Source organism: Furipterus horrens, unplaced genomic scaffold (genome assembly GCF_987537825.1).
Source record: "Furipterus horrens unplaced genomic scaffold, mFurHor1.1.pri manual_scaffold_13, whole genome shotgun sequence".
In the NCBI taxonomy this organism is placed as follows: domain Eukaryota; kingdom Metazoa; phylum Chordata; class Mammalia; order Chiroptera; family Furipteridae; genus Furipterus; species Furipterus horrens.
This window is the reverse complement of record NW_028327183.1, coordinates 14,419,897-14,444,241: the sequence shown is the minus strand read 5'-3', so window position 1 is coordinate 14,444,241 and position 24,345 is coordinate 14,419,897. Positions and strand designations below refer to the sequence as shown.

Genomic DNA, 24,345 nt, shown 5'->3' with positions numbered 1-24,345 from the left:
TCTAAAACACTGGGGGGCAGGGCTCCCTGGGGATTCGGGTAAACCCCACCCCCACCCAGGAGGGACTGTTGGCACCTCATTGGTTCTTCCTGAGTGCAGGTGCACTTTTCCCCGGTGTGTCACATTGCTCTTACCACCACAGGCACTGGGCCACCAGAGTGGACTCGGAGTGGGGAAGGCCCTGCCTGTGCACTGTCTCCCTTGCCCCTGGATAATGAAAGCTTTGGAGTGAGAGGGAAAGGGTGGAGGGCCAATTTCTCAAGCCTTGGGTGTGGGGCCCTCCTTAGAACAGGCCTGCCATCGTGAAATCTCACCCCACCCTCGAGTTCCTCCCATAGAACTCTTTAACTTTCTGGGGCTAACACACTTGACGTTCTGGGCAGCTCGGGGGCGGGGAGATGAACCTTCTCCCTGGAGTCCTGCTTCCCAAAGCAAAACGGGTCAGCCGGCTGTGGGGGCCACAGGGTTCAGTCAGGTTTGTTATTACAGAGAGGAGGCGGCTCTGGGAGAAGAGGGACTTGCTGTGTAGGGTCAGAGGGCAGTCATCTGGGTCTCCTGCCTCCCAGGCCCTAGCTCTCCCTTTCTGCAAGGATCTCTCTTACTACACAGGCCCGAAGGAGTACCTTGTGCTCAGCCCCCTCTGTAGGAAGCTGCCAGGGCTGAGAAGACCTAGAAGCCTGGCATTCTCTGAAGGGGTTCTGCTGCCCCCTGGTGGCAAGAAGCTCCAGCCACCACCACGCCTTTCTTTCCTGCCTGCTTCTTCCTCCGTGCCACCTGGCAGCAGGGTGCTAGCTGCTAGGGAGCCATTCCCAGGACTGGCACCCTTTGGGCCTTCTCTAGGCCAACTCCAGTTTGGCTGCAGCCTGGGCCCCTAGTTTCCAGGCCCAGGGCACACCCAGCCAGCAGGCTGAGCCTCCTCAGCAACATGCCACCACCCTTTTCCTCTGTACTCTTCTCCAAGCCCACTTCCAGCCTCTGGGCTCTCTCCCACCCAGATTTCCAGGACAAAAGCACATGCCATTGTCACAGTTGGGAGTGTGGGCACACTAGTGTCAGGAAGGACCACAGCCAAAGGGTACAGAGCCATAGGGTCAGGAGTGCACCAGTCCAGGCCATGTAGGAAAGGCATTTTGATTTTTTTATTTTCTGTAAAACTCTGTAAATAAAATACAAAACCAAGGGATGTGGTGGGGCAGAGGCAGGTTGGCCAGGCCCGGGACACTGATTTGTGGCAAGTGTGCTGAGCTGAGGCTGGGAGGCACTTGACTGCAGGCACTGACTCTACCAACCCCAAGGGCAACAGAAGAATATATTAGGATTTTCATTGATAGGAATCTGTGGGGGAGGTGTGTCTGGAGCCAGCCCTCACCCTCCCTGCCAGTGCCTGGTGAGCCCTGAAAGTGGGGGAAGGGGCACTAGGAGCCGGTGGGTGGGGAGTTTAGAATGCTGTGCTGGCCATGCTGCCAGGCCCGAAGATTCGGGGCAGGGCGTCCAGTGACTCCTCTAGCCGTCGATGGGCAGATTGTCCCTCTTCTCCTGTAATGGTTAAGGATGGGGTCTGGAGTGGTGTTAGCCCCACCCTGGTCCTCCCACCCATGACCCCATCTCAGCCCTACTCTCATCGGCCAAAATGTCCCAGGACTATACTTGACCCATATCTCCCATTCCCCAGCCTCACCACACTGTTGCAGGCTCTGCCGAGCAGCTTCCCTCACGACTTCTGTGTCTGTTTGGCACAGGTACACCAGGGGCTCAATGCCCTCAGGAGCCTATCAAAGGAGGGAGCATTGAGGTTGGCCCATCGGAGCAGGTGGGGAAAGCCCAGGGCCCAGGGCTGGGGGAAGGAGGGGAGAGGAGGAGGAGGTGGGTTGGAGGGATCACCTTGATGCAGCCTAGGGCCAGGCAGCCAGCCACTCTCATCTGCACATCCTCATCCTCGAGTTGGTCCAAGAAGCACAGTAGGGCCTGAATAAGGGTGGGATGGCAGACTTAGCCACACACTGGGACCCTGGGACCCCGGGACCCCAGCCTTTGCAGTCAGGGGAGCCCTGCCCAACTCTTACCCTTTCTCGGAAGGCAGGGCCCAGTGACAGGCTCCGGAGCTGCGTGCTGACAGCAGCCAAGACCTTGTTGTTACCATGGACAAGCAGGGAGCTGAGGGCCCGAAGCCCATCTCTTCGCAGCCGCCCCTCGGGTGCCAACCTCAGGGCCTTGAGTACAATAGCCTGGTCATCTGAGTTCAGATTCTGCACCAGTAACACTGAAAGAAGAAAGGGGGGCTTGGAACAATATAGCAGGGCAAGGAGCCTCGTTGGGTGGGGTCTTCTGTACAGTCACGCCCTCATCCATACCATCAGGCCACTTTGTGTTCAGGTTCACTGCCTTACCCTCCTCAGCAGTCTCGGTCACAAAGGTCTCCATAGAGGGGCTGTCCAAGGTTTCCACATAACTCCAGAACTGGAAGACAGTGAGCTGTTCTCCAGGGCCTGGCTGGGGCCTCCTGGGCAGCTTCTGCCCTAGCACGTCCTCCAGGAACTTGACACACACTGTGGGAAGCAGTGCCATAGGCCTCAGGATTTAGATGGACCCCCAGCCTTTAGAGGGAACAGTGCTCCCACCCCAGGCTCCAGTCCAGTGCACCCTGTCCAAATCCTACCCATCCTGTCCTCTTGCACCAAGGCACAAGCTTGTGCTATTTCTTCCCAGTGCTCAGCTCAGCATGTCTGTGTGGGCTGACCTGGCTTTCCCTACAGTCCCATCACTGGGGATCTGAGAAGGGAGGGCAGAGGGGGCAGGTAGGCAGCCCACTCACCAGCCTCTGCTAAGCCTGGCTGTCGCAGGGAGAGACGGGCACCATACTGATTGCAGAAGGTGAGGAGCACCCGTTTCACAGGACAGATGAAGGGGCTAAGTCCCTCTGTGCACTGGTCCCAGAAGGTCAGGAAGCCAGGCCGAGAGGCCGAGAACTGCACCACTGTGAAGAGATGCAGGAAACCATCAGCAACAGAGCAGGCAGGTGGGCAGACAAGGAGAGGTGGGGTAGGGCAAGGAAGGAGCATCAGGGCAGACACCAAGCCAGAGCCCACAGGGCCTTTACCTTCCTGGGCAGAGGTAGCAGGAATTTCCCATTGCCTGCTAAGCTCGCATACTGCCTCAAGCACTCGGGCCTCCCGCAGCAGCCGCTCCAGGGCCCACGCCTCCTGGCAGCGCAGGGGCCCAAATGTGCCCAGTTTCTGGAGAATAGGGGTGGCCAAGTAGTTCAAGCCTCAAGGTAGAGCTTGAGGGTGAAGCCCAGGAACTACACGTCCCAGCATGCATTAGGAGAGATCGGAGGAAGCCAGAGTGTGGGAGTAAGAGCCATCTGCCAGGGACCTGGCATAAAGAGCTATAAAGGGAGGGTGGTGGGAGTGCCACTAGCCTCACCAGCAGGAGACGGCTGCAGTAGTACAGGTGCTGGACCAAGGCAGTGTCCAGAGCTGGACAGTCCGTGCTGAGGGGGCGGGCAGTGGGTGAGTTGAGGCTGTCCTCAGTCCCAGGTTCCAGGCTGCTTGGGGGCCTGAGAAATAAATGGGGCAACGACCTTAGGAGCAGACATCACCATCTGGTCATCAGTATATTTTCATTAAGTTCCCCCCATTCCTGAAGGGAAGAACAGACAACGCACAGACAACAGACAATGGGTAAGTTCATGGAGAACTTCCAGGAGAAAGCGGCTGGGACTAGCAGATGGTAGCATGGGTCTTCAGAGTTCATCTGCGCTGTGCAACATCCAGCTAGGACCGCTGGGACTGCTGGGGCATCTGGGGCTGAGATGGGTGGGAACAGGGTTGCAGATGGGATGGTCTATGTAATAGGGAGTGCAAGGGGTTGTGGCCCAAGGGGCTCAGGACACAGGGCTGTGACCTTGGCAGCAGCAAAGGGAGGCAGGGCCAGGCATGACCCTCAGCTGGGAGTTGGCAAAGGCAGCTCTGGGACAGAGAGCCAAGGGCCCAGGCTCTACGGGACAGCCAGGGTTAATGCTCGGGGGCTCAGGATGAAAGAAAGGGCTCATGAGCTGATGGGGACTGGTGAGGGAAGCAGCCACTGCAGGGACAATGAGGAAGAGGGCGGTCAGAAACACTGGGGATACAGATGACACAGCTGGGGTTAGAAGCATGGACATCAAGGACATATGAGGAGCACATGGGATGCACCCACAAGCAAGTCCACCCCCTGTCCATTTCCAGTCTTGCTGTTCTCCTCCTGTGCTCCACTTGGCCCCACCTCACCTGTTCCCCTTTCTTGCCTTAGTCCTTTACCTGGCACTCACCTCACCTCTTCCTCCTCACCTAGCCCCATTTCACTTAGCCCCTGTCACCTGTCTCCAGGACCATCATTGTCTTCATCTTCATCCTCATTGAGGAAGCTGAAGCTTTCCAGGGCATGCTCCACGGTGATGCTAAGACTGGAGGCCCGGCTGCGAGTCAGGCCTTGTCTCTGCTGGGGTTTCGAAGGGAGTCAGAGCTATTGCCACTGCCTGGCTGCCCTCCTGTGCTGCCACAGTCCAGCCCAGCCCTCCTTACCATGAGCAGACTCTCCAGCCGGATCAGCTCCTGCTCTAGGCCCTGCAGCTCCGGAAATTGGCCACGATAGTCATCCAGGGCAGCCATTAGGGCCCTCAGTGCCTCCTCCAGCCTCCTGTCTCCAGCCCCTCCAGCCCCTCCAGCCCCTCCAGCCGCTCCTGGAACTGGGGCCTGGGCAGCCATGGCCATGCTAAAGTCTGAATTCTGGGGCACAGGGTCTAAGGGTGAGGAAGGGGGGCTTGGGCTTTGAAGGATGGGTCCTGGGGGCTCTGAGGAAGGGCTTGTAAGGGGTTCTAAACTGGAGCAGGCAGGACTTGGGTAGGAGGTGCTTGGGGCTATGGGGTCTGCCTGAGTGCAGGGTGTGGAAGCTGGATGGCGACAGGACAATGGGCTGGAGCCTGGGAGGTTGGGGTCTGTGTGTGCAGAGGCGCTAGGGAGCGTGGCAAGGTCTAGAGAAGTGGAAGGACTTACAGTTGTAAGAATGGGGCTTGTGACAGGGTGGGTGGGACTTCTGGTGGTTTGGACTGAGCCTTTAGCATTGGGGATAGGACTTACAGTGATGTGAGTTGTCATCCTGGCTTTGTGAGTAGGGCTTGTGGTGGTATGGGTAGGGCTTGCAGCAGTATGGGTGGGGCTTGTGGTAGTGTGGGTGGGACTTGTGGTAGGCAGGGCTGGGCCCTTGGCACTTGGCATAGGGCCAGTAGTTGGGGGAGTGAGCAAAGGCTTGACAGTGGGGCATTCAACAATACCTGTCAGGTTTGTGACAGTGTGGCTGGGGCTCGTGGTCTGGACGGGGATTGTAGTGTGGGGGGTAGGACCTGCAGTAGTGAAGGTAGTCGGCACTGGCTTGTGGGTAGGACTTGTAGTGGTCTGGCCTGGGCCTGTGGCACTGGGGGTAGGGCCTGTAGCAGTGAGGGTAGAGGGCTTGGACTTGTGGGTAGAGTCTGTGGCTGTGTGAGTGAGGCTTGGAACACTGCTGGGAGGGCTTACAGCACTACAGGTGGAGCTTGTAGTGGTGTGAGTGGGACCTGGCACTTCAGGAGAGCTAGTGTCTGTGACCTTGTGAAGTGAGTTTAGGTGTACAGATGGGGCAGGGTGTGTAGGTGTGTGGGCAGGGCCTGTTACACTGAGAGTGGGGCTTGTGACAGAAGAGTCAGGGTCCAGGACAGGAGGGACCAGACCAGGGTGCTCCCCATAGGTGGGATCCAGGTTTGCAAGTGGGTTAGGTCCCTGGCTTTCTAGGACCTCAGCCTCTATTGAAGCCTCAGCCAAGGCAGCATCTACACTGGCCTCACTGATGTGGCTCAGAGTCCGGCTGTAGGGGGCATGCCCATTGGCCAGGGCTGGGGCCACGGCTCCCTCCTCATCTGTGGGCCCAGAGGTGGGGGTCTCAGGCCTACGGAAGGCAACGTGGATGGGCAAAGGCTCAGGCTGCTGCAGCAGGGGCCTGGGAGCTGAGGAGTGGCGGGCAGTGCCCGAGAGCTGTGGACTGGATGAATCATCTGAAGATTCGGATGACAGGGACCATGCTGTCCCATTCTCTAGCTCCTCCTGCCGTCTCAGCATGTTCTGGGAGAGAGGAAAGGGCATTTCAGGAACACCCTCAGGTCCCTGGAGGATAGTGGGGCCTGAGCCTGGGTTGTGACTCACATAGAAGGCCTGCTCCCGAAGCGAGGGTGTATCTGGTGGGCTCTGGCTATAGGTGGAGAAGCGCTTGGTGACTGTGGAGGCCTTGTTGACAGTAGAAGCAGCTGAGGGCTGGTCATCCTTATCAAAGGGACTGTGGAGGAAACAGACTGTTAGCAGGTACCACTGGCCCCGGTCCTGTCCCCAGGCTCCTCCACCCCACCAACCTCCATGTGACTTCCAAGCTGAGCTTGATGGTGCCAAGGTCATTGATGTCCACAGCCACAACCTGGGGCAGAGCGGCAAACAAGTCCTTGGTCTCGCAGGAGACGCTGCCTACGACGACGTGGTTGGCCAGGCCCTTCAGCTCTGTCACCTATATCCAAGAATGTATCATGGGGTCACAAGAGTATAGAGGTCATGAGATCATGGGAGATCAAAGGTCTGAATTTGCACAGAGGTGTTGCAACAGTCACAGAGTCATGGGGTCATGAGGAGGTTGCGGGGATTGGAGTTTTGGGGGCAATGGGGCCATGGAGGCTTGAAATACTCTGGAAGCATGGTGATCACAAAGGTCTAAATTTGTAGAATCATTGAGCTGATGGGGCTTAAAGCCTCATCTAGGTTTAGGGGGTCAAATAGGCACAAAGTCAGAAGATCATGAGAAAATCACAGGGTTATAAAGTCATGGGATCCCACATTCACAGGGCCATGGATCCAGGTGGGATTCACAAGGGTAAGTCTCAGGGTTGTAAGGGTCATAAGGGGTTCACAGGGTCAGGGAGTCACAGGATCATGTGTCCTGTGGTCCTGGGCAGAGGCATCACCTTGATGGACAGGAATTCCGTGAGCAGAGGAAGAAAGATGGTTTCCTCACTGTCCCACACCTGCTTTCCGCTACCCTCAATGCGGCCACGTAGTTTCCAGCGCTGACGCCCATATTTCATGCAGATCTAGGGGGACAAACAGGATGAGGCAGCCCTTGATGTTGTGACCCTGCCATCCCAGCCTTTCCCTGCACATCCTCATACCTCATACTGATCACCCACACACAGTCTGGCGAAGCCAGCCAGCCCTGGAAGAGGAAGAAAAGAAGAGCCACATTGAGGGAGGGGTCTCAGGCATACACTTCCCTCTCCCCACCACGAGTCTGCCCCACCACTCAGTACCTTTCATTCGGAGATGGAACTCGCCCAGCTGTGCCTCCAGCTCACTCTCCAGCAGACACATACTCTGAGAGGGATGGGCAGGGACAGGAGGGGGTCAACAACCAGTCCCCTCTCATCAGCTCTGCCATTCCCTGAGCTTCTGCCTCATGTGCACCCATCCCTTACCTCTGTGTACTCTCGATGCCCCCGAGTGGCCTCTGCCAGGCTGTCCCGGGCCTCACGGCTCCCTGGGGTCCCGGTACTGTAGGCACGGACCATGTTATAGGCACCATCCCGGAGACGCCGCTGGACACAGTATGCCTCATATAGCTCGTCGATCTGAGCAGGTGAGTGGGGTGGCAATGAAGGGATTAAGACTCACTACTGGGGTTGCACACCCAAGGCCAAACATCTCCCCCATCTCCCTAAGATACCCAATCCCGCAACCCACAGCACATGCACATACGCATGCTGCACATATACCTTACTGGCATGGAACTCCAGCCGTCGCAGGAAGCGTTCAATGGCCTTGACTTGCTGGGGGAGAGATGAGTCAGGAGGAGCCTGATGCCCAAGGCCTTTCACCTTCCCCGTGAGCCAACCTCTTCCAACACCATTCTCTATACACTCACCTTGTCTAGGTCATACAGGAAGCCCTGCAGGGGAAGAAGAAAGGGGGCACTTAGGAGGTATGAGAAGTATTCCAGCAGGGCACTTGTCCCCCCAGATCCATCTTGCTCCTCTCCACAGCCTTCCTCTCCCTCACACCACAGTCCACAGCCACTCCAATCAAAGCAAAGATGGACCCACAAGCCTGGCCTTTGGTGGGCACTGGTGACATAGATCTGGTCCCCAAGACCCCTCCAGTACCCCTCCCCACACCTCTTCCCTTGGGTCTCTTGCCTAGCCCACTTCCTTTCCTGCAACCCTGAATCCCCCAGGAAGAGAGCTCTGTTCTACGGGGGAACTCCTACTCATCCTTCAAGACCCAGCAGAAGTATTTCCTCCTCTGGGAAGCCTGAGCTGTTGTTCTCCAGAAAGAACCATGGCTCTGCCTCAGTACCACTACAATATAATCTCCTGTTGTTCATGTTTGTGGGGGTCCACCCACTCCACTAGAAGCTCCCCCAGGCAAGCACTGGGTCCCAGGCAGAAAGTGTGCACAGCCTGGGGAATGGGGGGGAGAGAAACCTCCCCAGCCCTTCCTGATATCACCCCCTCTTCTAGTCACACCTGGACTAAGTCACCCCAGAAAATAGCCTTGATGTCACCCACGGTTGGCCCTGCCCAGTCCCCCCACACCACAAGGGCAAAAAGCATTAGTAACCCAGGGCATCCTTGCTAACCCTTCACTCACCAGACGGGAATTCCTCTTGGATTCCCTTATCTGCCCTTGGAGTTTCTCCTGCTCCTGCTGGTGTACTTCCAAATAGGCCCTGGGGAAAAGGGTGCCAACAAGAATTAGCTTACCTCCACAGCCTCCAGCTGCCAAGGGTACAGGCAGCGAAGGGAGGGTGTGAGGGTAGGGAAAGTTCTTCCCAGCAGGAGGAAGATGGGGGCTAGGGGAGGGATCCTGGGACTGGGCGTTGGGAGGGGGTCGCTTACGTCAGGCCCCGCTTGAGCGCAGCGTACACCAGGTCCAGCCGCTCTGGCTGCGGCACTTTGGGGGCTGGGTGTGCCACGGCAAACATCCTGGACACTCGGGAGAGCGCTGGGGGCTTCCGTGGGGGCCCTGGGGGACTGAAGGCCGGGAAGCTCCTGAAGAAGACGCTGCAGTCAGAAAGGGACAAGAAGGAGTCCCCCAAACCCTCACTACACACCCAGCTCCAACCCAGTCAGACTCTTGACCCGATCAGCCCCGGTTTTCTGCGTACCTGGGCCCCCGCTCGTGGCTGCCGAGGACGCCTGCGAAGGACTGGCTCCTATTGACCCGGGCGCTGAGCAGGCGGCGCTGCGGCCGCACCGACAGGGACATCATGGAATGAGTCCGCGCGGGGCTCCCTGGGGGTGGCGAGGGCGGGTATCCAGCGCCAGTCGGGCCCTTGAAGCCCCCTCCCCGTGGCCCGTCCTCCGTATCTTAGTCCTGCCGGACACAACCTGACGCCGGCAGTCCGACACCACCACCGGCCACTGGCGCTAATGACAGGACTGCCGTGGGCGTCTCGGCCTCCGACTTAGCGTGGCCTCGGTTCAGCCCCCGCTTCCTGCAGAGGTTCTGGCTCCGCCTGCCGCCTGAGGCAGGAAGGGGGGTCACGCAGGGACCCTCCTCCGGTAGGGAAGGGGCAGGAAAGGGGCGGGGCGCGCGAAGAATGTGCGGAAGCGCCTGTTTACTCGGGGGCGGGGCAGGCTCCTCAGACCTGCCCCCGATCTCCCTCCTCCTTCCAAAGTGGACCAGGAGCTCAGCCAGCACCCTGCGAGGTGCTGGAGGTCACCTGGCGGGCGGGGTGCGCGCTTTGAGCCCAGCAGAGCTGCCCGACAGGCCCGGCCAGCGCGAGTCTGGCTCCCTCGACTCGCCTGCTCCGGGTAAGCTGCTCCCTTCCAGCCCCCACCAATTCCCAGGCTCCCGGACGCCGGAGCCCTCCAGGCGCTCAGAGCCGGGGGATTCCCAGAGTGGGGGGCAGTGCCGAGAAGTGCCCCGCCCCCTCCATTCTCCAGCGACTCGGACCTGGAAACTGAGTCACAAAGAGCCGCTTTCACCCTTAGCGGGAAGAGATCCTTCGCAGGCCCCCACCCCACTCCGGAGAAACACGCGCCCCTGGCCCCCAGAATCCCGCCCGCACTCCCTGGAGATTGCCGCGGAGCCTTTGCAGCCCCAGGCCCGGTCCTACCTTTCTTTTTGGCGTTCATGGTGGGTCCAGAAAGAGCCCCCCACCCCCCGCGCTTGCCCCGCCCCCCCAACCGTGTCCCCGCCGGCCCAGGGGCACTCGGTGCCTGCCTGGCTGGGCTCCGCGCTCTCTCCCAGCGACTCTGGCTTGGGCTTCAGCTCCTCCTGGCGCCGCCCCCCGCCCAGTTCCTGCCGCCTGACTCAGCCCGCCGGGATGGGGCGGGACGGGCAGACCAGGGGGGCACCGGGGCTCAGCCTGCCCCGCCTCTGGGAGGAGTGATTGGGGGTTTCTTCGGAGAACGGACTGACGGGGGGAACTTGTGGGTTGGGATCAGGAGAGTGGATAAAGGGAGTTGAGCCGTAAATATGGAGGGAATAAAGAGAACGAGGACAGAGTAGGGGCTGGATTGGGTGCAGCTTAGCATAGGGGACTCACAGAGTAGCTGTTGAGGGATGCTGAAAAAGGGCTGAACACACACAGGGCTGAGAGTTGGGGTTGTGAGTGTGAAGGCTAGAGAGTGGGTGCTGGGTGGAGGGGCTGTGCCAGTGGAGGGCAGAGTCAAGCGCTGAGCATGAGGGGTTCGAGAGGCTGAGAAGGTAAAGGAGCTAAAAGGGGGGGATATTCTGTTTGCTGCCCCAAGGGGGAGGCAAAGAAATGGGTACAGCGCCATGCACCCCATCCCCCACTGCTACACCCACAGAGGGGGTACTCAGTCTAGGCCCTCTTTCTCCCCCACGGGTCCCAGGGAAGAGAACCCACTGCCTAGCCAGGGCCTCCTCTCTAACAGCTGCATCCTAGGGCAGATTCCCATCTTTCTGTTCTCCAGCCCATATGGGCTGTATCCCCTTAGTGTCAGCCCTTTCCTGCCCCCAGTATCTTCCTGGAATATCCCTTGTCCATCTCCAGGCAGGATAGAGGCCACCATGCCTAGGGTCCACTGGGTATCCCAAGCCTTTGGAGGGGCTGGGTGCTCTCCCACCCCATAAACACTCCTGCTCCTTGATGCTCAATTCTGTTGCACTGGGCTTTCTTTCTCCCCAAAAGGCTCAGGGGTCTGCATTGCAAGCCCACCAGCCCCCTATAGAGTCAGAGGCCAGATGTCCAAGGACCCCAGTTTGAGAAATGCCATCCTCTCCTCGCTCCTTGAAAACTGGGTGCTATGCACCCTGCACTGGCAAATATGCATTTGGTGGATTGCCTGCCCAACATTGGCCTCTCAATCCTGCAGCTAACATTCCCCACCCCCACCCCCCGCTGCCATGGGAACACCTCAGTCTTACCACCTGGCTCTGGAATACTCCTTTCCTAAATCACAACCACACTGACTACAACCTTCTGACTCTCTTCATCACCTCCATCTCACCTGCCTTCTACCTGAGACCCATTGGGCTCTCAGCTCATTTATTCAACTATTCACTGAGAGACAACCTGGAGCACTACACCACCACCACCGCCAGACTCCAGGGAAGAGGACCCACCTGATTCCAGCATTTGCCAGTCACTGGAGATTGCACAGACACTACCCTGCACCGGGCTCACAATCCGCCTCTGCTTCCTTTCTCTCTGCCAGTTCCCTCCTACCTTCTCTTCCCTACCTTCCCTGCACACCCTTCTTCCCAGCCTGAATCCACAGCCATGACTCCGTCAGCTTGCCTGCTACTAATATGCGCAGCACTCTGTGCTTCTCTCCTACCTGGCAGAAACCACCCGTGGGCAACCTAACTCCCTGTCTTCTCTGCACCTGCACACAGGCTGGCAGGAGCTGCCAGAGGTCTTGGCCCAGCAGCTGGGCTGGAACGACAGAGCAGTTCTCAACCTCAGCCAGGCTCTTGTTTCCCACTGGGGAAATCCTAGTCATCGCTCTCTCTTCTCATAGAAAACGAGTGTTTCAGACTTTCTCCACGAGCCTCAAACAAGCGCAAATCAGTCCCACACATTAAAAACACGAAAACAACCCTGCAAACCACCCGAATGGCCATCAGTTGATAATGGAACCCTCTACAGCAAAAAGAATGAACGTACAACTACATCCAACAATATGGATGAATCTTACAGACGTGATGTGATGTTGACTGAAAGAAGCAAAACCACAAGAGAGGATATATATATATATATATATATATATATATATATATGATTCCTTTGATGCGAAGTTCAAAAACAGGCAAAACTTGTCTATGGTGATAGAAATCAGAATAGTAGTTACCCTTGGGAATAGTGACTGGAAAGGGGGGGCTTGCAGGTTGGTGGTAATGTTCTATTTCTTAATCTGGGTTCTTTTTCCTAATCCTGTATGGTTGTGTTCCCTTGTGAAAATGTATCAAGCTGTACCCCTGGGGACATGTACCCTTTCTGTATGCATATTTTAATATAAAGTTGGCTTTAAATAAATAACTATAAAAGAAATGAGCCCCTCCCGTGTCTCTTTCTAGCGACGCCACCCCTCAACCCCTTTCAGAGCCAAGTTTCCGGAAGAGATGTGTACTTCCATTTCCTCTTCATACCCACCCACTCCTCTTCCCATCCTGGACCGCCCTCTGCACCCATCACTCCCCTGACTGGTCTGGACGAGGTCATTAGTGCCTCCCTGCTGCTAAATCCAGTGTCCACTGTTTAGTCCTTATCCTGCTAGATCTCAGTGAAAAGCTTTTCATTTCTTGGCTCTCTTTCTCTTCCTTAGGCCCTTCCTTCCCTTGAATTTTAAGAGGCAACATGACCCTGGTTTACTTGTATCTCCTTGCCTGCACATCGTATTTTCCCACAGAGGATATTTCCCCCCATTCCTCAAGTGGGGCTTATTCTCCCTGCTCTTGGGCTGTGTACACCTCCCACAGTTCAATGTCATCTAAATCTTGCCAGCTTCCTTATCTCTTCTTGGTCCAAACTGCTCTTCTGAGCACCAGGCCTGTTTATCCAACTGCCTGCCGGTTGCCTCCCAGAAGCTGAACCATGATGCAGAGCGGGCTGTTAGGGGTGTGCTGACCTGATAGCCCCCAAACTGAATTCCCCACTTTCCTCCTCAAACCGGACTCTCCCCAGTCTTAACCTCTCCACAATAGCCCCGCCATCTAGTTACCTAGTTCTTGGAGACAGAAAGTAGGAGTCATCCTGGATGCCACAGTTTCTGTTACCCTCCATATCCACCAAGCCACCCACTCCCACCATCTCTGGATCCTGCCCCTTTCTTCTCCACCCCCACAGGTAGAGTTCAGGTCCAAGCTGTCACCAACTCTCACCTTGAACCCTACTGCAGCTTCCTAATGGACTGTCTCCACTGTTACCCACAATGACCCATTCTTTATTCAATAACAATATTGCTCTTCTTAAAATTCCAGTCACCTGACAATGCTAAAAACCGTGCCTCATTGCGTGCTTTCTATAGGCCAAACACTGTGCTTAACTAACAAACATCATTTCATTTAATTCTGGCAACAACCCTATGGGGGTAAGTCCTATTAGCCGCATTTCACAGATGAGAAACCTGAGGCTAACAGGCTGTGTGACCTTGGGCAAAACATTCCTTTACCTTTTTGGTCTTCAGATACCCATCTGTTAAATGAGGATAATAATAACAACCATCTCACAGGGTTGGGGGAATGAAATGAGATACTTCCCTCTACAGGGAGTATTTGGGGAAGGGAGAATTGTATTTGGGTATGGAAGCTTACCATACTGTAAGCACACGACAAATATTAGCTGCTGTTGTTAACAATTACTAATCTGCCCAAGATTACACAGCTGGTAAATGGCAGGGCCAGGATTCAAATCCAGGAGACCAGTCCCAGGACTTTAAACCTTTAATGTCGAGACCTTTGCCCATTGTCCTTTATAAGATTATAAAGGGTCTTAAGTCTGAGAGGGGGACATTGTTATTTTTTATTGTTATAAAAAATTAATTTAAAAAAAGAATAGTATAGGAAAGGGTGAAGCCAAGGAACTTATACACACTACCCATGGACGTGAACTAAGGGGGGTGGGATTGCTGGGGGAAGGGGGGAGCTGGGCGGAGGGGAGCAAAGGGGGAAAAAATTGGAACTATTGTAACAACATAATCAATAAAATATACTTTAAAAAAATCTTTAATGTCCCTCTATTCCAACTCTTGTGAAACATCCATGGGTAACCTGCCCCAAAGATAAAAGTCCAGACTCTAACATGACCCACAAGACTGTCTCTTTCCTCATACGCCTTCAATCACTCCTTCCCTCACAGTCCCCTGCTCCCCACAATGGTCTTTCCATCCCAGCTACTGAGACCCTCTCTCAATCCATGTAAGGCTCTTCAGCATTTGAGCAGCAGCTCCCATTGCTCTTATACCCTCTTCTAACCACTCTCACCCTGACCAGCTCCCTCTCCTTTTTCAAGTCTTACCCTATGACTTCTTCCTCCAGGAAGTCTGCCCAGGGTTGGTTCCCCATTTTAGACGTCTCAGCTTCCTGCCTCTGATCTCTGAGGCCACATAATTAGGTTGTCAGTTCTCCTTTAGGGTCTGTCTTCCAACCAGACTGAACTCTGGGGGCTGGAGCCTGTCTGCTTGGCTCACTGTTGTACCCTCTGGGCATGCACCAGGGTGATGAAGGAGGTGGGGAGCTGAGTATGTGTTGGGGGCTGAGTGAACTGGGCTGCTCAGACACAGGAACAGCAGATGCTGAGCTGTTGGAGGGGTAGATTTCAAGTCTGGTCCACCCTAACTTCCCTACCCCATATATGTTTCCTTGTCCCTTCCCTACTTTCTGATTATATCAGTAAGTAAGGTTTTGTTCCCTGGAGATGAGGCAAGGTGGGGGTTCCCTAGAATTCTGGGTTGAACTCGGAGTAAGCCGACTGTCCCATCAATTTTGTTTCTCTGACTGGAGCTTTGCTGCCACCAATCCCCTAGTCCCACAGGTACCAGGATGTATTACTGTTGGCCCAGACTCCTCCCAAGTGACCATTTCTGGTGGTGGATAGGCAGGATCTCCCCTGCTGCAGGGGAGGGAAAGAACTGAACCCCTTGACCTAAGGGAGAGGGGTCCACCTGAACTGGTGGGGGCTGGCTGTTAAGAACCAGTGGACTCTCTGGACTCATGCGAGCCCTTAAGTCTGTTCTGGATATGGGGAAGAACCTAGGTCCCAAAGGTGACAGGTTCTGCAGCACAGCCCGCAATGGAGCTCTAGCCAGATTCTTCGGCTCCAGGTCCTGTGGCCTCCAATACCCTCTACACACCAAAACTGGTGCACTTTTGGGGGGCAGGAGGTCCCCCCACCTGCACTGCCCAGTTCAGTGGTATACTAAGCCAATCGCCTGGCTGGGAGTCCCAGTCCAGCCCCGCCCCGCTGCTGAGCAGCGGCGCCCCAGCCTGACTGAGGTAAACAGAAGCTAAAAATAATCTGGGCAAGGGGGGATGCAAGGGAGAATGGGGTCCTTCCTGAGCCTGCCTGTCTCCATAGCAATGCCCCAAACCCAGTTGCTGATGTCATGCCAAGCTGCAGGAGCAGGGAGGAAGGGAGGGGGGCGCTGGACAGCCTGGGACCCCCCCACCCCGGAACCAGGCGGAGGCAGCCCGGTGGCCTCACTTCCTGCCGGTCCTCTCGCTAGTCAGCTGGTCACATTCCCTAACCCGCAGGCTTCATGCTGGAGCCTAGTCGCCTCCACCCTCCACCTCCCCCAGCCCATGGCCAGGCCAGGGGCGTGAGTCCCAGCCTCTGCCAGGGGGTTGCCCTGACTCAGACGCACCCCTCCTGCCAGCTTTTCCATCCCGTAGGAACTAACCTGGCGCCTTGTGTGTTCCTCCCACCTCCATCAAAGTCCAGGCCCCGCTATCTGGCTGTTGCCCCAAGAGGAATCAGGGTCCAGGATCCAGAGTGAGGGTTGAAGTGAGAGCTGAGTCTTGCTGGAGTATTTCGTACCTCACTCCCTGATCGGATTCTCATCTTCCCCTGCTCCTCCCCCTCCATGACACAGTGGATAGTGCAGTGGCGAGAATTCAAGTCTGGGTCTAATTCCCACCTCTCCCCAAACCGGCTGTGTGACCTTGAGATTATTACTTAACCTCTCTGGGCCTGTTCCTGCATCTGCCAGATTGTCATAACCTTCCTAAGAAGGCTATGCCGGCGCTGAACGCTGCAGGCTCAGGGCCAGGCCCCACTGATGGTGCCCAAGGCAACGTTACTGTTATATTAGACTGCACACAGTAGGTGCTCAGCCAGCCATCCTAGGTACGCATTAGGAGCAACCCAGTAGAACTAGCTGGGAAGGGTCAGTCCCAGAAGTTGCACTCGGGTCTCACGGGGGAGAGGACAGAGGGTGCTGAGACTGGACTTAGCCCTGGTGAGCAGCCCCTTCCCCAAACCAGTTCTGCAGGGTGTCCAGGTCTGGCTGCTTGCAGAGACCCCACACCAGCCTCCCATTCCAGGGACAGGGTCTGTTCTCCCATTGCGCAGGGGCGATCTTCTCCGGCTTTTGTCGAACCAGGTTTGGACGAAGAGTCCGGCCCCCAGACCAGGCTCGGACACCACAGGCAGGGCCCCAAAGCGGCTTAGGCCGGCCGGTGGGGCCGGGAAGATGAGCTCATCTCGGAGGCCGACTTGCACCCCTTGGCGCTCCCTCCCCATTCCTAGTTGAGCCTCCCCAGCGGCGAAGGCAGCGGGGGCTCCCGGAAAGAGACCGTGCCAGGGCCCAGGCTGGCGCCGAGGGCCCGCCCTCAGGCCTGGCCCACTCCAGAGCCCCGGGGCACCGGCCGCCTGGGCCTCGCGGTGGGTTGGAAGGAGGCAGCGCCGGGCGCGGCAGGGCGGGAGGCGGCGGCTTTTGTGGGGCGAAGCTGTGTTCTCCGAGCGCTCAGAGGGAGGGGAGAAACGACACCGCGCGGCCCGGGTCCCGGGTATGGGGCGATGTGGACAGGGCCGCAGCTGGGACAACAGATCCGGACCTACGGAGCTGCACTGGCGGGGGAGGCACAGGAACCGCCGCTCCAGCCCCCATCCCGGCCCGCGGCTCCCAGAAACGGCGGGGACACTCACATGGCTGAGCTGGGCTACGCGGACCTCGCGCTCTCTGTGCGCTCTTCGCTGCCAGGCCTGGTCGCACCGCAGCTGCCCCTGTCGCCGCCGCTGGCGTCCGCCCCTCCCAGTACCCGGCCGCCCTGCGGCCCGCTCCTCCCCCGGCCCGCAGGGCCCCACCCCCTGCGCTCCCGCAGCTCCGGCACCCCTGGAGGCGCCCACAGCTCGCTCCGCCCTCTCGGTTAACGGGGCAGCTGGTGGCCCGTGGAGTCCACCAGCTGGCGGGTAGGCGGGACCCTGGAGGACGCTTGGGCGGTGGGAGCGCTCAGGATCGGCGGGAACAGGGCGGCTTTCCGAGAACCGGTCGTCAAGGCAGGCCATTCCTTCCCACGCAGACCCCAAAACTGGGTTCATCGGAGAGCCCCGCTTGCCGGTCCCCTCTTCAGATTCAGTAGCCTCTAGAGACATTTCAGCGCCCCCCACCCAATCTGTGACCGCCTGAAACAGGTCATGGAGTGGCTACTGTTGGGTTGAGTTGGTTGGAGAAAGGAATCAGGGCCAGTTCAGTTTCCTGGAGGGGAACAAGGAGGGAGGCCCGAATCCTAGCCTTGAACTCGTTCTGAATCTAGACGCTGCCCTTCCGCCCTGCCTTCTAGGCCAGCCTCAGTTTCCCTGCTGTGGAGACAGCTTGCCCTTCCTGCCACCATCTGGACTCTTACGCCACGCAGTCACCATCCATTGGGTATGATTTCTGGGGAGTCTTAGGTCTTGCTCTTAGCATGGGTGAGTTATCTGGGCTTGGAACACACGTTGGCCGAGGTGGACAGAGCCCAGTTCTTTCTGATGACGGATCTGGAACACTGACTGACTCCACTGGAGTGGGTTGAAATGGAGCTGAGAGCTGACCCCACATGGGTGTCAAAGGGCCAGTTCCACTCCCCCACCCCTCCCATCAATAAGACACCACTGGCCCTCTTCAACCTTGAACACTCCCGGCCGCTGGACCCTTCAGCCTTTACTCCTGTAGTCCTTCACCTTATCGCAGGCATTACGTTCTAGACCGCCCCACAAAGTAGGAACCTTACATTCTACACTCTTAAACCTATGTAACTTTAACAACATACAGTACCGCAAAATCCCGTGATATAGCGAAAAATCCGTGATAAATAATTAAATATAATACTTTAAAAAATCCCGCGATACAGTGCGGCCGCGATAAGTGAAACGCGGTATAGAGAGGGACTGCTGTAGCACAGACATACCCAGAGTGGCTTGAGGACTCTTAAGAGGTTTCTGAATAGACTCCTGAATACATTCCTGAGAGGTTGGGGGAGGGAGGCTACAAAGGCCCTCAGGGCACTGACATCCTCTCCCTCACCAGTTCTTACAAGAGACACATCTAACCTCCCAGCTCTCCAGCCCCTCCCCTTTGTCTCCATTGGCAGCACTCCCTTCTCTGTAGTCCTTAAGCTTGGGGACTGGGTTCTTTATTTCCCCTCCACCCTACGACATAATCCAGTCTCAGGGCTTCCATCCATCCACTGCTGACCACCCATAGCTTTCCTGTGTGCTCAGAGCCTTCGCCTGTTCCAGAGCTCCTGGATGACTCACCAGATCTCATGACCTTCCCCGGAGAGACTCTTCTTCCTTTGTCCTTATCTCTACAAAGCACTGCTGTCCCCCCAAGTTTCCACCGGAGCCACATGCTGGACCTCTCCAGAGCTCTCAAAATTGACACCCATTGGTTTCTGCCCATCTCTAAAGTCATCTCAGCAAGGCATCCTCTGATCACCTTGTCTGAAGACAGCCTCTCCTTGTTGCTGTCTGTCCCCATGTCCTGTGGATTCTTGCCTTCATGTCACTCATCACCACCAGGCAGCAGGCATGCCAATGTGTGCTCATGTGCCTAAACCTACCTCACTGTGGGTCTCTTAAGCTCCGTGGGGCAAAGAGCCATGGAAGTCCTCATCACCACTGTCTCTGGCTCATAGTAGGAGTTTAAGAAATATTTTTTATATGAGTGAGTTGAATGAGTAAATGCATGAACTCTGATGTGCTCCTCTCCCACCCCCACAATTCCTTCAGTCCTGTTGATTCCACCTCCTTAATATGTTTCTAATTTACCCTCCCCCATACCCACTACCAATACTCTGTTGTTTATTAATTCATTTACTGAATACCCACTGAGCACTCAGGGCTGGCAGCATTCTGGCCCCAGGGGTGGCAGTGGTATAGCTGTCCCTGTGCCACCACTCGGGGCTCTGATGGAACAGCACTGATTGTGGCGGCCCACCAAGACACTGTTCAAGGAACTCTTTCTCATTCTGGGATTCTGGAACTCCACTTCCAGAAAATTCCCACTTTTAATGGATGATTCCCTGGCCTCTCACAGGCTATTAGTTACTCTGTCCTGTGTCTGGCCACGTCTCCACATTGTCACAGCTAGTACCTGGGCCTGGCCACCATCTCTTCTGGCCTCCCTGCCTCTTCCTTTGTTGTCTACAGTTGCTCTCCACCCAGCAGCTCAAGTGATCTTTTTTTTTTTCCCTTAAGATTTTATTTATTTATTTTTAGAGAGAAGGGAGGGAGAAAGAGAGGGAGAGAAACATTGATGTGCGAGAGGACAGAAACATCCATCGGTTACCTCTCACGCACCTCCGAGCCGGGACCTGGTCAAGTGATCTTTTAAACTATAAATCAGCTCATGTTGACTCCCCAGAGCCCTCAGGATAAGTTCAGACTCTGTAGTGGGCCAGGAGATCTGGGCTATGATGACCTAAGCTCCTCATCTCCCACCCATCCTGCCAGCCTTTGCTGCTCTAGTTCCCCTACACCAGTGGTTCTCAACCTTCCTAATGCCGTGACCCTTTAATACAGTTCTCATGTTGTGGTGACCCCCAACCATAAAATTATTTTCGTTGCTACTTCATAACTTAATTTTACTACTGTTATGAATCGTAATGTAAATATCTGATATGCAGGATGTATTTTCATTGTTACAAATTGAACATAATTAAAGCATAGTGATTAATCACAAAAACAATATATAATTATATATGTGTTTTCCGATGGTCTTAGGCAACCCCTGTGAAAGGGTCATTTGACTCCCAAAGGGGTCGCGACCCACAGATTGAGAACTGCTGCCCTACACCAACCTACTTGTGTCTCTTTGGACATGGTCTCCATTCTCTGGCCTCTACCTCCTCTTTCAGTCTCCCTTCTGCCTGAGATCATCCTCTCTCTCATCTATTTCGAAAACAGCTCAAATGTCACCTCCTCTAAGAAACCTATGTGATCTGGCTTCCCACGCATTAACCCCCCCTCCTTTTTTTATTTTGCAGAGAGAGATGAAAGGAGAGAGAGAGAAACATCAATTTGTTGTTCCACTTATTTATGCATCCATTGGTTGATTCTTGTATATGCCCTGACCAGGGATTGAACCCACAACCTTGGTGTATCGGAACGATGCTCTAACCAACTGAGTTACCTGGCTAGGGCCCACTCACCCCTTCTAAGCACCCATCACTGCCTGTTTTCTTTCTCTGTGATAAGGCCTGGCTCCTCAACCTGTGACCACCAGGGCCAGGCATAGATGTGGCTGCAGTGAGCAGATGGGACACCTGAGCCTTCACCTGGCCCTCTCCGCCTGCCCAGAAGCCTTGAGTGAGGGACAGCATCTGAGGGCCACAGGGAGCTGGAGGCCTTCCAGGCCTCTCCCCAACAACCAGTGAGCCAGGCGAGAAAGGACACAGCTAAAATCCATTTCACAGAACTGTCACCTGAGGCTCAGGGAAGGCAGGGCCTTTCTATGCTCTTGTCATTGGAAAGAGGTGGTCCCGGAGCTCCTTTTCAGTTCACTGAATTCTAAACAGTTGGCATCTGAGTCAGGCATCATACCCTGAGCACATGCTCTCTGCCTGGCGCTGGGCTGGAAGCCATTTCTACCTCAAGCAGTTCATGTTCCTGAAGGAATAAGCTCTGGCCTCAGAAAAGTTCTTCTCTTAGATGGTAGAGGGTGGTGAGAACCACAGTGAATCCCAGGTCCTCACGTATGGCATAGCTAGTTCTATTTTTGGAAGCAATGCAGTTCAAGTCCCTCACCCCATCCCACAGGCCCCATGGTATGCAACTACACCCCAGCTTTCTGTGAGCGGCCCCTTATTGTGCCTGTGTCCTCATGCCCCAGATGAAGTGTGTAGCGTTCACTCACCAGGTATTCAGCAAGCATTTGAGGAACCTGCTGTGTGCTTGGCCCTGGGGGTATCCGTAGTGGGGGTGATGGAGGAGAGGCCACCTAGTCCCTGCCCGTGGAGGCTCACTGTCAGTCAGGGCAGGTACAGCCTGGAGTCACTGCACCTCCTGTGTCACCAATGTGACTGTGTGTGTGATCACAACTGTGTGTGCACATTTGTGTGTGTGAGAGAAGAGAGTGAGGGTAGGCTGGTTAGGAAGGGGCTTTGTAGCGAAGGGGCCCTTAACATGGCAAATTGTTGGGGCTCCCTAGGCAGGCAGAGGGTAGGTTCCCAGAGGAGCATCTGGGGCAGAAAGTGCAGCAGAGTTCAAGGCGTGGGAGGGAGGAGCAGCCTCCCTTGCTGGCAGGAGCAAAAGCTCAATATGGCTGGAGAATTGTCCAAGTTTGTGCTGGGGACGGGGCCAGTCATGAGAGGCCCTGGGAACTGGCTGCAGTACATGGATTTTACCCTCAATGATGGGGAGCCTGGGCTTTAAGCTGGGAAATTTTGTGGTCATATCTGTGCTTTGCAAGCATCACTCAGGCAGTGCATGGAGCAGGCAGGTAGAGGCAAAAAAAGAGGCTATCATTTTCCAGCCAAGGTCATGGTGGCCTTGAAGAGGGTATAGAGAGAAGGAGACATTCAAGAGATGCTTAGGAGGCAGACTGGAGAGCCGGGTGATTTGATGGGATCGGAGGTCTGGAGAGGGAGGCCACCCAGATGATGCCAGGATTTGGGGCCTGGGTAACGGGTAAATGCTGGTGTTTTTCAATGACGTGGGAAGGCCCAGAGGATCAAATTAGGGGAAGGTGATGTGGGCAGTTTGGGCAGGTGATGTCTGAGGAGTCTGGGAACCATCCATCCAGGAGGAGGTGTCCAGAAGGCAGCTGGACATGTGGGTAGAGGGAAAAGTCTGGAGACAGCTTTTGGAGGGGACAATGGTCAACTTGCTCACCAGGAGGTCAAGTGAGAGAGGGCCAAAGGTGCCATGCCCTGCGAGAGCACTTTAGTGAGTGGTGGGGGCAGATGCAGGCTCAAGAGTGGGTAAGTATGGGACTTGTGGATATGACTGTACCTGCCATCAACCTGCACTACCTTCAGCCCCAGCCTGGACCTTGCTTTCCACTGTGTGTGCCAAAGGGCCAGGGCCAGGGATGCTGCCCCTTGTTCAAGTCCTGGCTTTACCACTGTTGCCTTGTGGTTCCTGGAGCCACTTCTCTTTTTTGAGGCTTTAACTGCACCCATCCATTCACTCATTAAAATTGCAATTTTAAGAAGCACTTTGTCTTATTAATAATCAACACAATGCAAATGTAAACAACAACAGGGGATACGCTTACTTTCTGGCCTCTGAGATAGGCAGTGATGGATATAACGTGTGAGTGAACACTCTCAAGAGAGTGGGAATTGGTTTGAGTGTTTAAGAGTAGTATTTTCAGGCTGTCAAGTGCAAACTCCCCTTTCACCCTCAGTTCCACTTCAAGAAATATTCCAGAGTTGTACAGGCAAGAAAAGATCTGTTTAAGGCTTGTTGAATCAGATCAAGGGATGACACAGTGTTTGTGACCACCGGCAGGACATAGAGGGCTGACGGAGGTCTGTGCACACCCTGAGATGCCCAGTGGCACTGAGAATGGATGTCAGGCGGGGACTGAGCACCTACTATGTGCCTGGTGTCATTCTGCATGCTGGGGTCACAGAGGCAGACCAGACCGGCAAGGTCTGTGTTCTTCAGGAGTTTACACTCCAGCCAGAGGAGACAGTTAACGTGTTAGTAAGATGATTTCAGAGAGAGGAAGAGTTGTGGAGAAAGTAAACCAGGTGATGCGATGTGGAGTGATGGGGCTGAGGAGCTACCTTAGTCAGGGTGGTCGGGGAAGGCCTCTTTCAGACAGTGATGTTGTAGCTGAGACCTGAATAACAAGAAGAGAGCAGCCATTGAATAATCCAGAGAAAGAGGGAACAGCAGGGGCAATGCCTCAAAGGTAAGCTTGCTGTATTTACATCACATGGGCTGCGGTAGAAAGAAAAGAGGTCTGAGAGAGACAGAGGCAGGTCAGGTAGGGTAGGGAGACAGAGTTTTATCTGTGAGGAGGGAAGGGCGTTCAACACAGGAGACACGGAGGAGCAGAGAACACGCCAGAACATCTGCCTGTTCAGCAGCAGGAGTCTCCCCAGGTCAGACCTGCATCCCTTGGCCCTGAGAGCTGACAGGAGGCTCATCCCTGCGCCAGCAGCGGCCATCACTTCTGGGCATTGTAATTTCACCTGATTTTATTTTCTTCTTCATATTTACTTATACGAAGAATGGTTTGCAGTGAACATGTTATCCTTTTTAAAGATAACATGACTGTTACTTATTGAGTCATTTCCAGGCCAGCCCCTGCACCTGGTAGGTGTAAGTTTCTAGTTCAGAATCGCCAGGCTCAACGGGTGACTTCCCTGGGGACTCTGACCCAGGCTGGGCTGTGTTGTCTATCATTGGCCCCGCTGATCCAGTTTCAGCCTCCAGGGGGACCTGTGAGCAGGGCAGTGCCGTGGTGGAGTGACTGTGTCCTGCGGGCTGGACCTGGCGTCCTTCCTTCCTTCCTTCCTGACTCCCTGCTCCTAAGGGACAAGTGGGAGGGACGTCCGTGCCCTTTCAGATCATGGGATGAGCTGCTCCCCTGGGACCCTTTCACGCGGAGGGGGTGGGGGGACCCCGTGACAAAGGTTGCAATGTGTGGTGTGTTGTCTATTTTTTAGTTCCTACCGCTAGGACAACTGTTCTGACAGAGTTGGAGGCCTTCGTGGTAGGGAGGGTTCTAGCCATGGGCATCTGGTAATACACTCCACCCATCAGACAGTGACCCTAGGGTAGAGGATCCCCAAACTGACCCCATCCCTGTCACATTCAGGCCCAAGTACAACGTTGGTCTTTGGCGCCACCGTGTGGTAAGTGTCCACACTGTAGTTACAGGTTTTAGAAAATACC

At 55.4% G+C, this 24,345-nt stretch overlaps 2 protein-coding genes across 9 annotated transcripts in view; one reads left to right on the top strand and one right to left on the bottom strand.

The window, feature by feature from the left end:
- AGRP (agouti related neuropeptide) overlaps nt 1-24,345 on the top strand; it is a 58,385-nt gene that overhangs the window by 11,456 nt on the left and 22,584 nt on the right. The gene's annotated exons all lie outside the window — the stretch shown is intronic.
- RIPOR1 (RHO family interacting cell polarization regulator 1) lies at nt 1,118-17,256 on the bottom strand. Of its 8 annotated transcripts, none has more exons than XM_090259564.1 (22): nt 17,161-17,256; nt 9,211-9,337; nt 8,942-9,106; nt 8,694-8,772; nt 7,969-7,992; nt 7,820-7,873; nt 7,523-7,675; nt 7,358-7,421; nt 7,220-7,263; nt 7,016-7,141; nt 6,416-6,564; nt 6,213-6,342; nt 4,563-6,131; nt 4,358-4,479; nt 3,424-3,556; nt 3,098-3,233; nt 2,813-2,974; nt 2,388-2,546; nt 2,064-2,260; nt 1,882-1,965; nt 1,679-1,769; nt 1,118-1,558 (listed from the first exon to the last, which is right to left on the bottom strand). In XM_090259564.1, the coding sequence occupies exons 2-22, from the start codon at nt 9,312-9,314 to the stop codon at nt 1,416-1,418; spliced, it is 3,888 nt and encodes a 1,295-aa protein (XP_090115690.1). In that variant the 5' UTR covers nt 9,315-9,337; nt 17,161-17,256; the 3' UTR covers nt 1,118-1,415. The 8 variants fall into 8 exon arrangements, with proteins under 8 accessions (XP_090115690.1, XP_090115694.1, XP_090115687.1 ...); XM_090259568.1 differs by lacking the exon at nt 17,161-17,256 and adding an exon at nt 10,165-10,198 and having other exon boundaries at nt 1,118-1,536; nt 8,942-9,094; XM_090259561.1 differs by lacking the exon at nt 17,161-17,256 and adding an exon at nt 10,165-10,196.